Source organism: Colletotrichum spaethianum (genome assembly GCF_022836535.1).
Source record: "Colletotrichum spaethianum MAFF 239500 DNA, contig55, whole genome shotgun sequence".
NCBI lineage: Eukaryota > Fungi > Ascomycota > Sordariomycetes > Glomerellales > Glomerellaceae > Colletotrichum > Colletotrichum spaethianum.
Window position 1 is genome coordinate 177,878 of NW_026054825.1, and position 12,310 is coordinate 190,187.

The 12,310-nt window shown below is 51.4% G+C and overlaps 4 protein-coding genes across 4 annotated transcripts; all 4 read left to right on the top strand.

Annotated features, from left to right (window-relative positions):
• Nucleotides 1–6,073: 6,073 nt before the first annotated feature.
• ColSpa_12029 (uncharacterized protein) lies at nucleotides 6,074–6,402 on the top strand (the record flags this gene model as incomplete). Its single annotated transcript, XM_049278241.1, has 2 exons — nucleotides 6,074–6,122; nucleotides 6,158–6,402. The coding sequence occupies 2 exons, from the start codon at nucleotides 6,074–6,076 to the stop codon at nucleotides 6,400–6,402; spliced, it is 294 nt and encodes a 97-aa protein (XP_049134198.1).
• An 871-nt stretch (nucleotides 6,403–7,273) lies between these two features.
• Nucleotides 7,274–7,852, top strand: ColSpa_12030 (uncharacterized protein; the record flags this gene model as incomplete). The annotated part of the gene is made up of 1 exon (XM_049278242.1): nucleotides 7,274–7,852. The coding sequence occupies one exon, from the start codon at nucleotides 7,274–7,276 to the stop codon at nucleotides 7,850–7,852; it is 579 nt and encodes a 192-aa protein (XP_049134199.1).
• Nucleotides 7,853–9,437: 1,585 nt separating this feature from the next.
• ColSpa_12031 (uncharacterized protein) lies at nucleotides 9,438–9,752 on the top strand (the record flags this gene model as incomplete). Its single annotated transcript, XM_049278243.1, has 1 exon — nucleotides 9,438–9,752. The coding sequence occupies one exon, from the start codon at nucleotides 9,438–9,440 to the stop codon at nucleotides 9,750–9,752; it is 315 nt and encodes a 104-aa protein (XP_049134200.1).
• An 867-nt stretch (nucleotides 9,753–10,619) lies between these two features.
• Nucleotides 10,620–11,973, top strand: ColSpa_12032 (uncharacterized protein; the record flags this gene model as incomplete). The annotated part of the gene is made up of 3 exons (XM_049278244.1): nucleotides 10,620–10,977; nucleotides 11,038–11,819; nucleotides 11,857–11,973. The coding sequence occupies 3 exons, from the start codon at nucleotides 10,620–10,622 to the stop codon at nucleotides 11,971–11,973; spliced, it is 1,257 nt and encodes a 418-aa protein (XP_049134201.1).
• Between the last annotated feature and the right edge of the window lie 337 nt (nucleotides 11,974–12,310).

A 12,310-nucleotide genomic window follows, 5' to 3' on the forward strand; every position in this document is an offset into this window, starting at 1 on the left:
GACATACGGAGGCAGGGCCGTGAACTCGGGCTTACTACACACCCTCCCAGGGTACATGAGAGCCAACTTTTCCAGCTTGAGCGCGGCAAACCTTCCATAGAGATCAATGCAAGGGCCGACAGCGATAAGCTGGGTAGTGGGGTATTTCTCCAAGATGGACGGAAAGATGTCTGCGATGAGGTCAACGCCCTTTTGGAGACTCCACCGTCCCACAAAGACGAAGAGTTCAGCATCCGGGTTGACTTCGAGCCCAGCCCACTCCTGCGCCTGCTTCCGTAGCTCACCGCGCTTCGACTCCTTTTCCTCGTCCACCCCGACGACCGGCTGCTCCAGATTCTCGGGGTTCCACTCGGCTGTATCCGCCGGGTCCGGATTCGGCAGCTGGCCGATCTTGGGCAGGCCCCAGAAAATCGGGTACCGCGCGAAGCTGCGGTCGCCATACTTTTTACTGACGCCGACTGCACCAAAGCCGCGCTGGTGCAGGCGGAGGTATGAGGCACCGGCGTGCAGGAGGTTGAAGACAGAGCCGAATTGGACGTAGTCCTTGACGATGGCCGGGTCGAGGTTGAAGACGGAGGCCACCTCGGCGGACTCGACGGGCGTGCGCATGGGCCAGAGACCTTGGAATTCGGCATTATGCAGGGAGAGGGCGCACGGGATGGTGCGTTCAGGCAGAAGATAAAGGGGCGCTGCAGCGCCGTGATAGTCGTTGATGTGGTAGAGGTCGATGGGGAATCTGTTGCGTATCTCCAGTCAGCATGGCCCATGTTCGTAAAGAGGGAGAGGGAGAGTAAGACAGGTGTCTATGAATGGTATCAAAGTTTCAAAGTCGTGATGCCTACCTCTTGATCGTCTCCGCTATGCAGTAATTCCACGCACTGTAGTACACAGCTGAGTCCATATCGTCCATGCGTGGTGGGTACGGGTCGGCCTTGCTGCATTGTCGGAATACGGGGGCGTCGAGGAGCACGTAGGTAATGTTATTCACTTTGTGGTACTGAACATGGACCTCGTATTCTTTGCCCTACTCACAATCATGTGGTGAGCAAGGTCAAGCAAGACCCTCGAGGAGACAGTCTTTGGTTTCGGAGCTCAACTCAGAACTTACCATAATCACTGGATACATGGCCGGTGCGTTTTCGTCGACTGGGTAGTCGATTCCCTATCGTATAGTGTCAGCAGGTTATTTGTAAATAGAAAATCTGAGTATCGGTAATGTCGATCGATCTGGGGAAGCGTGAAGCAGCATTGTGGCACTTACACCAACACACGGCACCACCCATACCAAATCCTGATGCTCCAGCGCCTTGCCCATCAACTGAGCCATCACACCCAAGCCGCCAATCTTGATCTTGATGTTCCAATCATCGATATTATACTCCATCGTGGCAATTAAAACAGTCCGCCTCTTTTCCATCAGAGCGCCGGCTCCGCCATAATCGCCTTTCTCAGTATTGGCATCATTTCTTCGAAAATTATCAAACGACAACGTTGACAAGTGGTTCGCAGCCCTATAAAAAGGCGATCTGCTCCTACGCTTCTTAAATCCGACCTTGTTGATCTTGACTTTGTAAAATGATCCCATAAAGATCCACACCGCCGCCAGCGCCGTCACAATCGGCACCGTGGCCAGCAGAATGAACAACAGCAGCTGCTGCCTCCAGTCGCCCTGAGGGACCAGCTCCAACCCCAACGTGGCGTCGTTGAACCGCAGCTTATAGCTCAGCGCCAAGCCCGGTGGCGGCACACTCGCGTTAAAGAAGTTGGGCTGCACCGCGTTGGGCGGCAGCCTGTCCGCCACGCCATCGCCGTCGACGTCTCCCAGTACATAGGTTGCATCGGGACGGCCGTCCGGGTTGATGCCCCAGATGTTTAGCTGCAGAGACTCGGGCCATTCTGCCATCAAGTGCATCTCCCAGATACCATCTTCGTCGGTGCCGTGCTGCGACATTTTGTTGTGGATCCCAGCGTCGAAGCCGAATTGATTGAATTCACCTTGGACAAAGACGTGCGGGAAGCGGCGTGCTTTCCGGTCGGTTCCATTCTTGCCGTCTGTCTTCCTCTTCTCCAACTTGTCTGTGTCGGACGATAATACGTCGCCTTGTTGCATGAGGCTACTAGAGCCGAGAGGGGCAGACCAGTATTGTACCATGACGTGGTCCCCAGACCAAGCCTGCAATGCTGTGCCCGTCCACAGGAGCTTTTCTATCTTGTCCTTGCCGCCTGAGTACGGCGTCCAGTCGTTCCAGCTCGATCCCCAGTTCGTCGAGTACCTCCAGGACGATGCTCCCGCCGCTTGGTGGTTGACAAAGAGGTCGCCACCGGACTTTGTGAGCAGCATGCTGGAGTAGCTGGCGGATATTGGGAATACCACAGGGTTTTCCGAGGTGCCGAAGCGGAGGAGAAACTCGTCTGTCGATCCGGTCGAGGTCCCTGCAACGGCGGAAGCATTGATCACTTTGATGGAGTGGACGCCGTCCGCGAGGTTCTGCAGCGTGGCTGTCCAGCGCCACTTTGAGCCGATGGCGCCGATGTAGGGCGGTTTCTCATCGTCTGTCAGCTTCGTACACTGGACACTCATCTCGTCGACCGTGGCATTGCCACCATGCCCTTCGACCGTCGACGTTACCGATATGGCATTTGTCACGGCCTCACAATCCATCTCTTGGGAGAAGGAGAAGCTAATGTTGGTGGCGCTTTTGGCATCCGCCGAGTCAATGGAGACATCGTGTCCCGGGGTGAACTTTGTGATCATTGGCGGCGCTTCCTTCCACTGAGCCTTTGGCACATAGGCGCGGTACTCGAAAGGGTCCATGCTGATATCAGAAATGCACCCTGACGCCTTGTCGGATCCATCAAACCCGAAGAACTGCGGCGATGAGGCCAGGGTGAACTCGTCATACGGGTAGAATAAATTCTTCACCGTCAAGCCGGCATCAAAGGGTGCAAAAAACCCCGTATCGTTTTTGCTGCAGTCGAAGCTGTATTTGGTCGTCTCATTCTCGTTGTGGTAGACAAACCACACCGGGTCCTTGGCGAACTGGTCCTGCACGAAGCCCGGGTAGAGTGCGCGCGCGACGCTCCAGATGCCAAACTCGGTGGGCACGAGGCTGCCGTTCAGCAATCGGTACTCGGTCTGGTTCGCTAGTGGTTGGATGAGCCAGCCCTCAGACAGCGTGGGGTAGTTCTCTCGCATCGTAAACATGGCTTTGAGTATATTGCGCATGGGATGGCTAGGATCGCGGTGGTCGCGGGACACACCTTCGTCTGTGCAGCCGTTCCTGGCGGATTGGAGAGGGAAGTCGACGTAGGTGGAGTCGCCCATGGTGTAGCATCCGTGGAGCATGGATGACGGCGCGGGTGTCATGGGCTGACGGCCGTAGACGTAGTTTTCCGCGGTCGAAGTCAACACGTAGAGACCTTGTTCTTGGCCATAGTAAAGTAGTGGGATCCCCGGCATTAATAGTGTCGTGATGAAGAAACCAAGAAGTTCTCTCTCAATGCCCTGGCTCAAAGCAGGCCACCTGAAGTTGTCCTGGTTCGTGACGCCATACATGTGCCGTGGGTCGACCTTTTCCGTGTTTGGGTTGACCAGATCGTTGGTAAGGAACATCTGGCTGACCATGCTGACCCAGTCCGTCGGAAGATCGTAACCGCTCTCGAGACTTGGACCGCTTATGCCCAGAAATCGGACAAGAAAACGGAATACCGAGTAGTGAAATGCGCCAGAATCGAGTGCGTTCTGTCCCGGATCCCGGATATATCTTGTATCATTACCTGTCGCATTAAGGGCCTTGTCAAGCTGGTCGAATTTTGAATTTGCCTCCAGTCCCCTCCCAAGGTAGATGGACCCAAGGTTATTCCCAGCCGTGATCTCACCGGGTAAGAAGAAGTTATTCTTCCCGACGCCGGCAGCGCATTTCCGTATCGCTGCTGAAAAGTTACCCTGGGCATCAACTGTGACTTGAGCAGCTTTGTCGAAGCGAAACCCGTCGATATCCAGCATGGTAATTTGCAGACACGAGAACACCTCCAAGCGCTCACGCACCGAAGGCACCCATTCCCGGAGGCGGTCTTGGACGGAAGCAAACTTGGACAACTGCCTCTGCCAGTCTGGGTGGAAGCCAAAGGCTTCAATGTCGCCGTACTGATCAAAGTCGCTGTCAAAACAGCCTTTGAGGGCGCTGATGTTAGCTGCCGGCACGCGGTCACCCGCAGCTCCCCAGAAGCGAGGGTACTCGCAACTATCGTTGTAGTCGTTACCAAATTCGAAGTCGTGGTATTGACGCTCCGTCTTCCAGAGTGCTTTGTATTCTCCTTCCTGGAATGGAGCCGTTGCGTTCAAATGATCTTCAAAGCCGATCAAGTCCCCCATAGTGGCCATTGTGTTGTCCACTATCACGTACATTCCCCTGGAGTGGATCTCATCGATGGCATTTTGCCAGAGTGTGATGTTGCCAAGATGGGCATCAAGGAGTGTTAAGTCGAGTGGCTGGCAACATGGTCAGAACAATAGCTTCCCAGGGGTCGCAGAATTGTGTTTAGGCAGAGGGGGTCCAAATTTAGGTTTCTTACTGAGTACATGTCATAACCCCACGGTTGATTAATGAATGGGGATCCGGCTATGTATATCCCCTGAATAGTATTAGCACACGCGGCCAAAATCTCAGTCTTATCAGTCGAGAGTATACCCGGATGCCAAAGCCCTGGATATAATCCAAGCTATCGATCAGACCCTGAACGTCTCCTCCGTGCCGTAGTTGTGTACTCAAGATGTCCTGCTCGAATAAAGTACCGTTCGCATTGTCATTAGACGGGTCCCCGTTGACCCATCTATCCAACATCACTGTGTAGAACGGAAACCGCCAGTTATTAGGCGATGCCGTGTAGTTGTGCCCCGAACGCGTTCCTGTGTAATCCAGAGGATTTTTTGCTTGCTGGTTAGTGTTCAGATTCCACCCCTCAAAGGCCAAGTCGTAACGAAGAGCCTGTGCCAGGCTGGCTACCCCCAGCAGTAACACTGAGAACGCCATCACGGCACTGTTGCTTGGCCCCAACTGGACAGAAGCAAAGACAAAATAACCAAAGAAGGGAATTGCAGATTAATAATGAAACGCTTGGGCTACGCAAGTTATGGTAAACAGAGAACGAGGAGTAGATGGGAAGATGATACTGCACATCAGCTGAAGCTGTCTGTCTGGAGAGGAAGCAAGCTCATTTAACATTTTTGACAGCTTATACGTCAACGGCTCAGCAGCGAGGCATAACAGCGGCATTCCCGTCTCACGCCAATGCACCAAACCTGCTTCCAACCGATAAAGAAGTGACCTCTGCAGAAGGCGTTAATTAATGACAAGGGATATAGACCGTAATGCATAGCAGCAAGATGATGAGATATCAGATATTGCTGTCGTCATCTTGATAGAGTATCATCCGGTTTCCTGCAAGAGTTCCAGCTGCAGTTGCAAGATTATCTAAAGTGACTGCTTCGCCTTAACCCCTCCTGTTGGCCATAAGACGAAGTGGACCGGGCTATGGCGTGTCAAGCTTGCAGTAGGCTATCGCTCTCATCTAAGCCATAGGGTTAGGACTCCAAAAGAGAAATGACAGACCTTTGGCAATTCAGACGGTTTCTAGGGCTTATGCACCTGCAAACACGTTGGATCAGCTTGATATGCACCTGGAATATAACCCACTCACACTGTAACCTAATTCATGTGGTCGTACCATCTAAGCTGTCAGGTCAAGCTTGGCGACGAAAGCCATTCGTCGCATTCTCACAGATAAGCAAGCAAAGCTTTTGTTCCACCCCGGACGGAACATATCGCACGATGTCAACCCTAATGCACCTGTGCTGCGTGCAAACGTTTCATTGAATGGAAGCCGAATCATTTAGGCTACTGGGGAAAAGGCCAGGGTCTCGGCCTAGGGCTGGCAGCATGTCAAGCGCTCACGATTTTGTGTCTGCAGGCCTCATATCAGCAGCTTTAGCTCGGAATTCGCCGATTATAATGTGACGTTACCCTTAGTAACCACAGCTATAGATGCAGCGCAACCAAAGTGTGCTGGCAACATGGCTACCCCTTTCTCCCAGCCGACAAATCAGCGTCAGGCAAGGCAAAGTCAGTATCGCATACTATTAAGTCCCTGTAAACAGCTCGCTCTGAGAAGTACAAGCCTGTGCGCATTCTCATGTTCTCATGTAGAGAGGAGCTATTCAGAGAAGAGTTCAGTCGACGTGACGCCCGGCGCATGCTGCGATCACCAGAGGATTGGGGTATGCAGAACATAAAGTCAGCCGTCATCATTCTCAAGCCACATCCTGCAGGCTCAGCCACGGCTGACAGGTTACGTGTGAGCGCTGCCAAGTCTGCAACCGTCCTCCTCATCCTCATTGACTAAACCCCGCGAACTGTAGATAAGCGTGCAGCGGGCTGGCCGGGCGCAAAGAGAAGAGATGTCGCGTGACTGCCTATCACATTAGAACGTATATACCTAGGGCCTGCAGCTACTCTGTAAGTATAAACGCTGTGTTGCCTGCGCTTCTACGTCCCCTAGGGGGTTGCTTACCCTTACCCTTGTTTAGGGTTACCACCGGTCAATCACTGTCCGGGCCTTGGTATAACTAATCTGCACCTCCCGGGGTCGGTGGTCCGTCCCCCCACGCGAACCCGCGCCTGATTGTGACACAATCGCCGCCGAATAGGGCCCAGGGCCAGACACAACCCTACACAGTTCACTGGAGAGTCCACCGAGCTGCCATAAGCATAACGGGATGGCCGATGCCAAGGTGCCCCGCCTGAGAGGTGCAGAAGCCCGCTTATCTTTCACAGCCTAGACGGCTTCTCGAATGCCTCGAGTAAATGTGCGTCCATGGGCAACACCTCCCAACTTGGACAAATTGCCTATTGTTGTTACGATTTTATCGCCGTTTCTATGCAGTGGGCCTTTCATCGGGCATCACGTAGCAAATCACGTAGCAAAGCTATATTCGCATCATCGCCGACCTAGCTTTTGATGTGACGCCACATATGCAAGCTTCTCAAAACATGATGATGGTTGTTGGTGAGGGTTTGTAGCACTGTTCAATATGCAATGGCCAGAAAATGATATAAAGAGAAGTGGTATTTCTTCACTTCAACACTTCTCTTTACTCTCATCACCACAAATCAGCTTCATTACAAGTCTATCTCATTGATACACCTTCAGACACTATTCTGCAAATTCCAAACACCAACACCAACTTTCAACTTCATTCTCCATCACAGCAACCATGACCAAGCGTACCGCCTTCGCATCAGTCCGCAACAACACCGGCAGCCCCATCGTCGCTGTGTCCCTCGTGCACAAGTATAGCGACGACTACAAGCACCAGCAGCAGTGGGGCATCCTCGACAACGGCGAGCTTGGCGAGGAGCAGCTCGAGGTCGAGTACAACACGGGCGCCTTCACCACCGGCCGCGACTGGTGGACCGTCACCTGGTACAGCCCAGACATGCGCACCCGGTACTACTCCGACCCGGAGAACTTTCGCGACATCATCGACGCTATGGAGAGCGTCGCGCCGTCGCTGCTGAAGAAGGCCGCTACTACCCTCGCCGGGCTGTCCTCGCTCACCGGCCCTGGGCTTATTGCCGCCCGGATCGTCGCCAAGGAGGTTGCCGCCGCCACATCAGATGCCCTGTTTAACTCGGAGAGCACAGACGGCTTCAAGCAGCACATCTTGAGATCTGAGGACGAAGACGCTCTCACTGAGATTGTCATCAACAACGACAATACCATTACTTTCAAGTCAAACTCGGGCAACTCTGAAACTGCCGTCTCTGAGGAGGCTGTTGATCTAGAGGAGTGAGTGGTGATATAGCTAGTTAGTGAGGTATATATGGCTAGTCATAGACGGATAGATTTCGCTACGAAAACGTGACTGATATCGATGAGCTATGGTTGGTTTTTATGAATTCCTTGACATCGGGCATCAACAGATTGATATATATCTAGAAGATGAACACATTTTTTCTGAAATTTTATCTTGTCAGACTACCCCAGCACATTCGTTAGGCCTAATGACTCGCCTTGGGCAACCTGACTTATGTCTAAGCAGAGGTATGAATAAGGATATCAGGATTATCCTTGTATAGGGGGATCATACACTCATTATATAGATATGGGGGTTTTCCCATACCCATTCATTCATCATACTCATCAATATACACACAGTGACCCCTGCCTGTCTAACTGATGCTCGATAGATAGTAGGGGGCTCCTACAAGGCATATAGTTACCTATGATATTATACACCTTAATAAACATGTCTTGTTTTTAATATGTTTTATATATTATAGGGACCCCTAACAGGGCTAGACCTGTTGTTAGGTTAGGGCTATACTTTAGTATTAATATTAAATTTTCTTAGATACGGCTGGCCTTATAACTATTATCCTTCCCTAAAAGAACAGAGTTAGGGTTAGAGTTCGCACTGCCCTGCATTTAGGTTGCTTTCCGAACAAGTATAGCCAGGATAAGGAGCGTCCTAAGGGCCCTTAGCTATATCGTAGTTAAAATATTACGGCTTCTCGTTCTACTAGAATAGATCCTCTATTACTAACGCTACTTAAACTAGCTTAGCCTCGCCCTATTGCTTTCTATATATACAAAGTCTACATAGAGTTACGTAGCTATCTACTCTAGTAGGCATAGTAGTAATTAGGTAACCTGTATATAATAGTAAAGGAGTATATATATTACCCCTATTTCTGTCTCTTCTATTTAGTGTTAGTACCCTATCTATCTTAATAATAGCTCTGTCTTCTCCTATATAACTATACATATTATTAATAGCCTGTCGTGCTATAAAGTAACCCTAGCTAAATAATATCTAGAATATAGTACTAAGGGTACTATTTATAGTAGCCCTAGTATTATAGAAGGATTAACCTATCTTAGAATCTTACTACTAAGTGTTGTTTCCTAAGGCTCCTGTAGTTATATTACTCTAAAAAGCGAGAAGTCGCTGCTGCTGCCGCCGAATGCGGTGGGAAGTGCCGCTGTTTTTGGTGGCATTAGCAGTGAGGGGAGACAAGCTTTGGATGACAAAGCCGAGTACGAAGTACTTTGCTGCACTTGGAGAGCGCCGCGCAACCTGTTTATGAAGGTGGGCCCGCGCCGCCGTCATTTGGCTCCTAGCGCCTCCCCCTTGCCCATCGGTCTGTTAACTGCTCTAGGTCGGTGATCCTGCTTCGTGTTGTTTCCTCTTACCAACTACCTGGGCTCCGCCGTGCGCAGAGCCGGTTCTTGCTCCGGAGGATGATCAAGACTTTTTTCGCCAGAAAGACGAATGCCCGCTATAAAGCGCGGCTTCGCGTCCGGCTCTTTCCATCGTGCTGCAGCGAACCGCATTCCATACTCCTCCAATAGTTTTTTTGACGAACCTCCGAACGATGTCGAGACCCAGGCTTCTAGATTGCCACCCTGTACAAGACAACGCTAGCACAGACTTTGTCAAGCGGTTCACTAACCAGGAGACGGAGGAACGACGGAAAAAGCGTGCGGCGTCGTTCACTGCCGAGGAGCACGATGCTCTCCGCAAAAAGTTTAAGACCGTCCACTACATCAGTCCGAATTTTGCAGACGAGACCAAGACCAACATATCCGTCATTCGCAGGAAGTGGAAACGGTTCGACTTTTGTGGCCCATGCTCAATCATCCTGTTGCTGATGTGTCAAACAGCTACTGCGAAGAGCAACACAAGTTAGAATGCGAGAAGCAGAAAAGAGGCGAGTGTGACGAGCTGCTGTGGGGTGACTGGCAAGCGGCGTTGAAAAATGTGACTAGAGAGACGATGATGGACTTTTTCTTGCGACTTTGCGAGTGGTCGAAAGGCAGAATCAAGTCCTGGGGCACCACGCAGGTATACATCCGTCATTTTCAACAACTGTACACCTGCGTGGTCGGTCGTTACGTTGACCGGAAAGACATCAAAGAGCTTTATATTGTAAATGCCCCGTCCGCTGGAGTCGAATTTCTGCATCACTCTGCTAACGTGAGCTGTGCTAGTTTCATCACCGAGTTCTAGTTCCCCGCTTCGACTTACGAGCACCCAACATCAACGGAAAGCCAGTCGTTGCCGTGGACAGTCTATACGCCCTTTTGGTATTCAACATTGCGTATGATTTTGGTGTTTTTCGGTCGGAAGGGCAGCGCATCCAGCTGGCTGGTTGCTATCAGTTCCTTTGTTACACTGGCGCACGACCTGCAGAGCTGGTGTATTCCGAAAGAAAGACATCGCAAGAAGATGAGGATTTTGCCGACCGCGATAAGGCCGCGAAGGACGACAGGTCTCTCTTGCTTGACGAACTGTTGCTACAGGAAACTGTTGGGCGAGGGCGTCCCAAAGCCTTGTGCTACGAGGACATACAGATGATGATTGTTCGCCATCCGGTAACCGGACAGGCTATACCGGCCATGGCGGTTAAATTTATCCATCATAAGGGAGCCGATAGGAAGCCCAAGCCGTGAGTAATCGCGATGTGCCGCATCTTCCACCGGCGCCGCGTCCCATCACCCTAATTCCCTCTCCTTTTGATTCAGTTTGCTCTTAAACAAATGTGCGTAGGCTAATCATGTCAAGAACTGTATTCTACTTCACGCCAGCAAAAAAGATTATATTTTGTGCCGTAAGCACTATCATCGCCCTAGCACTTCGCGATCGGGCTTTCGAGGCGGCGAGCCTGACAGATGCGGCGGCAGTTCTAGGGGTGAAGGTCCCGGATCAGGTGGAGTCTATAGCTCTGAGATGGAAGGACTCGATGCTGAAAATCCCGCTTTTCCGAACATTTCACGGCAGCAATCTATCTACGGATGAGGCCATGACCTATGCTAAGCTAAGAGATGACATGCGCAGACAAAGCCTCGATGCCGGTTTTGAGGAAGCGTGGACGCCCAGGTTTGCTCGGAGAGGAGCAGCGAACGCGGCCAACGGTGAGTGAGACGAGATGAGTGGCCATCACCACGGACGGATGCTGACAGCTTGGACTATAGGTAATGCCCCTGATTCCGTCCGCGACCAGATGATGCGTCACGATCCTAAGTTCGCCACCTTTCACGGCGCTTACCTTAACGAAAAGGTCAATTTCGATCTGCAGAACACTTTCCTCGAAGAAAACACCGAGGGGCAGCTCTACAAATTGTTCTCACATGTCAGTCTCACACGCGATCCTCGCGCAACGAGAGATATGGTACCCGAAGAAGTTTGGAAGAACTTGCCGGCCGATCCGGAAATCATGGACTTGGAGCGACAGCGACAAGAGTTGAAGGGAGGTCAATATCGCGTTCAAGGAATGGAGAACGAGGCCAAAATCCGACAATTGACCGAGAAAATCAATACCAAGCGAGACCAGCGCGACAAGAAAGTTGTCAAAGCATACCGCAGTTATTATTTCTACAATCGCTCAACTTGGGACATCGAGAGGCAGGCATGTGGCATCGAAGACGAGGAGTACGTCGAACCGGCCATCAGTCTGACAATCCCTGAGCGGGCTAGACTGGCCAAGATCTTGTGCCATCAACCCGCCGATGGCACTCATGATAAAGTGATGAAGTTTCGGGTCGAGGCAATTGACCTGATGGTAACACTTTTCGGCAAAAGAGAGACGGTCAGACGTGATCGTATTCGCGCCGAATGTCGGCCTCAGCCTCACACCGAACAACAACCTCAACCTAAGCCCTTCCCCCTCATCCTTGATCGCAATCAGTGTCCTGATTGTGTCGGCGACGAGAGGCTCACCGTGGAGGAACGAACATTCAAGTACTGCCGACCGACAGTTAGGAATGACCATTTCGATGACCAACATCTCGTAGAGCGAGAGTGCGCTGTCCGGCGTGGCGATGTTATACGGTGTAATCACCCTCAGTGCCGAGATGATCCGCGATTGCAGAGAATGGAGACGCTGGACGCGTTCAGAAATCATGTGCTAATTAAACACGGCGTCTCACTGAGGACTTCAGATCAGGTCATGCAGAGGAGGACTAAAAAAGGCCGGCGGAGAACAATGGTTAGAGAAGTGTCTGCCTGAGGGTGGTGTTAATGGATCGTGCATTGTAGACTAGAAAAAACTCACAAACCGTTCTGAATCCGTAAATCCCAGCAAGACAAGTCAGGCAATAGTAATAGTAGCATGCCTCATAAGGCAATGAACGCGGCTTAGGTCTCTCATTTGGCAAGCGTCGTCCTCTTTCAATCTCTTCCACCTGTGCTCCTACTGAAGATACTAGCCTCAACTTTGAGGGGCCTTGCAAGGTTATACTCGGCTTG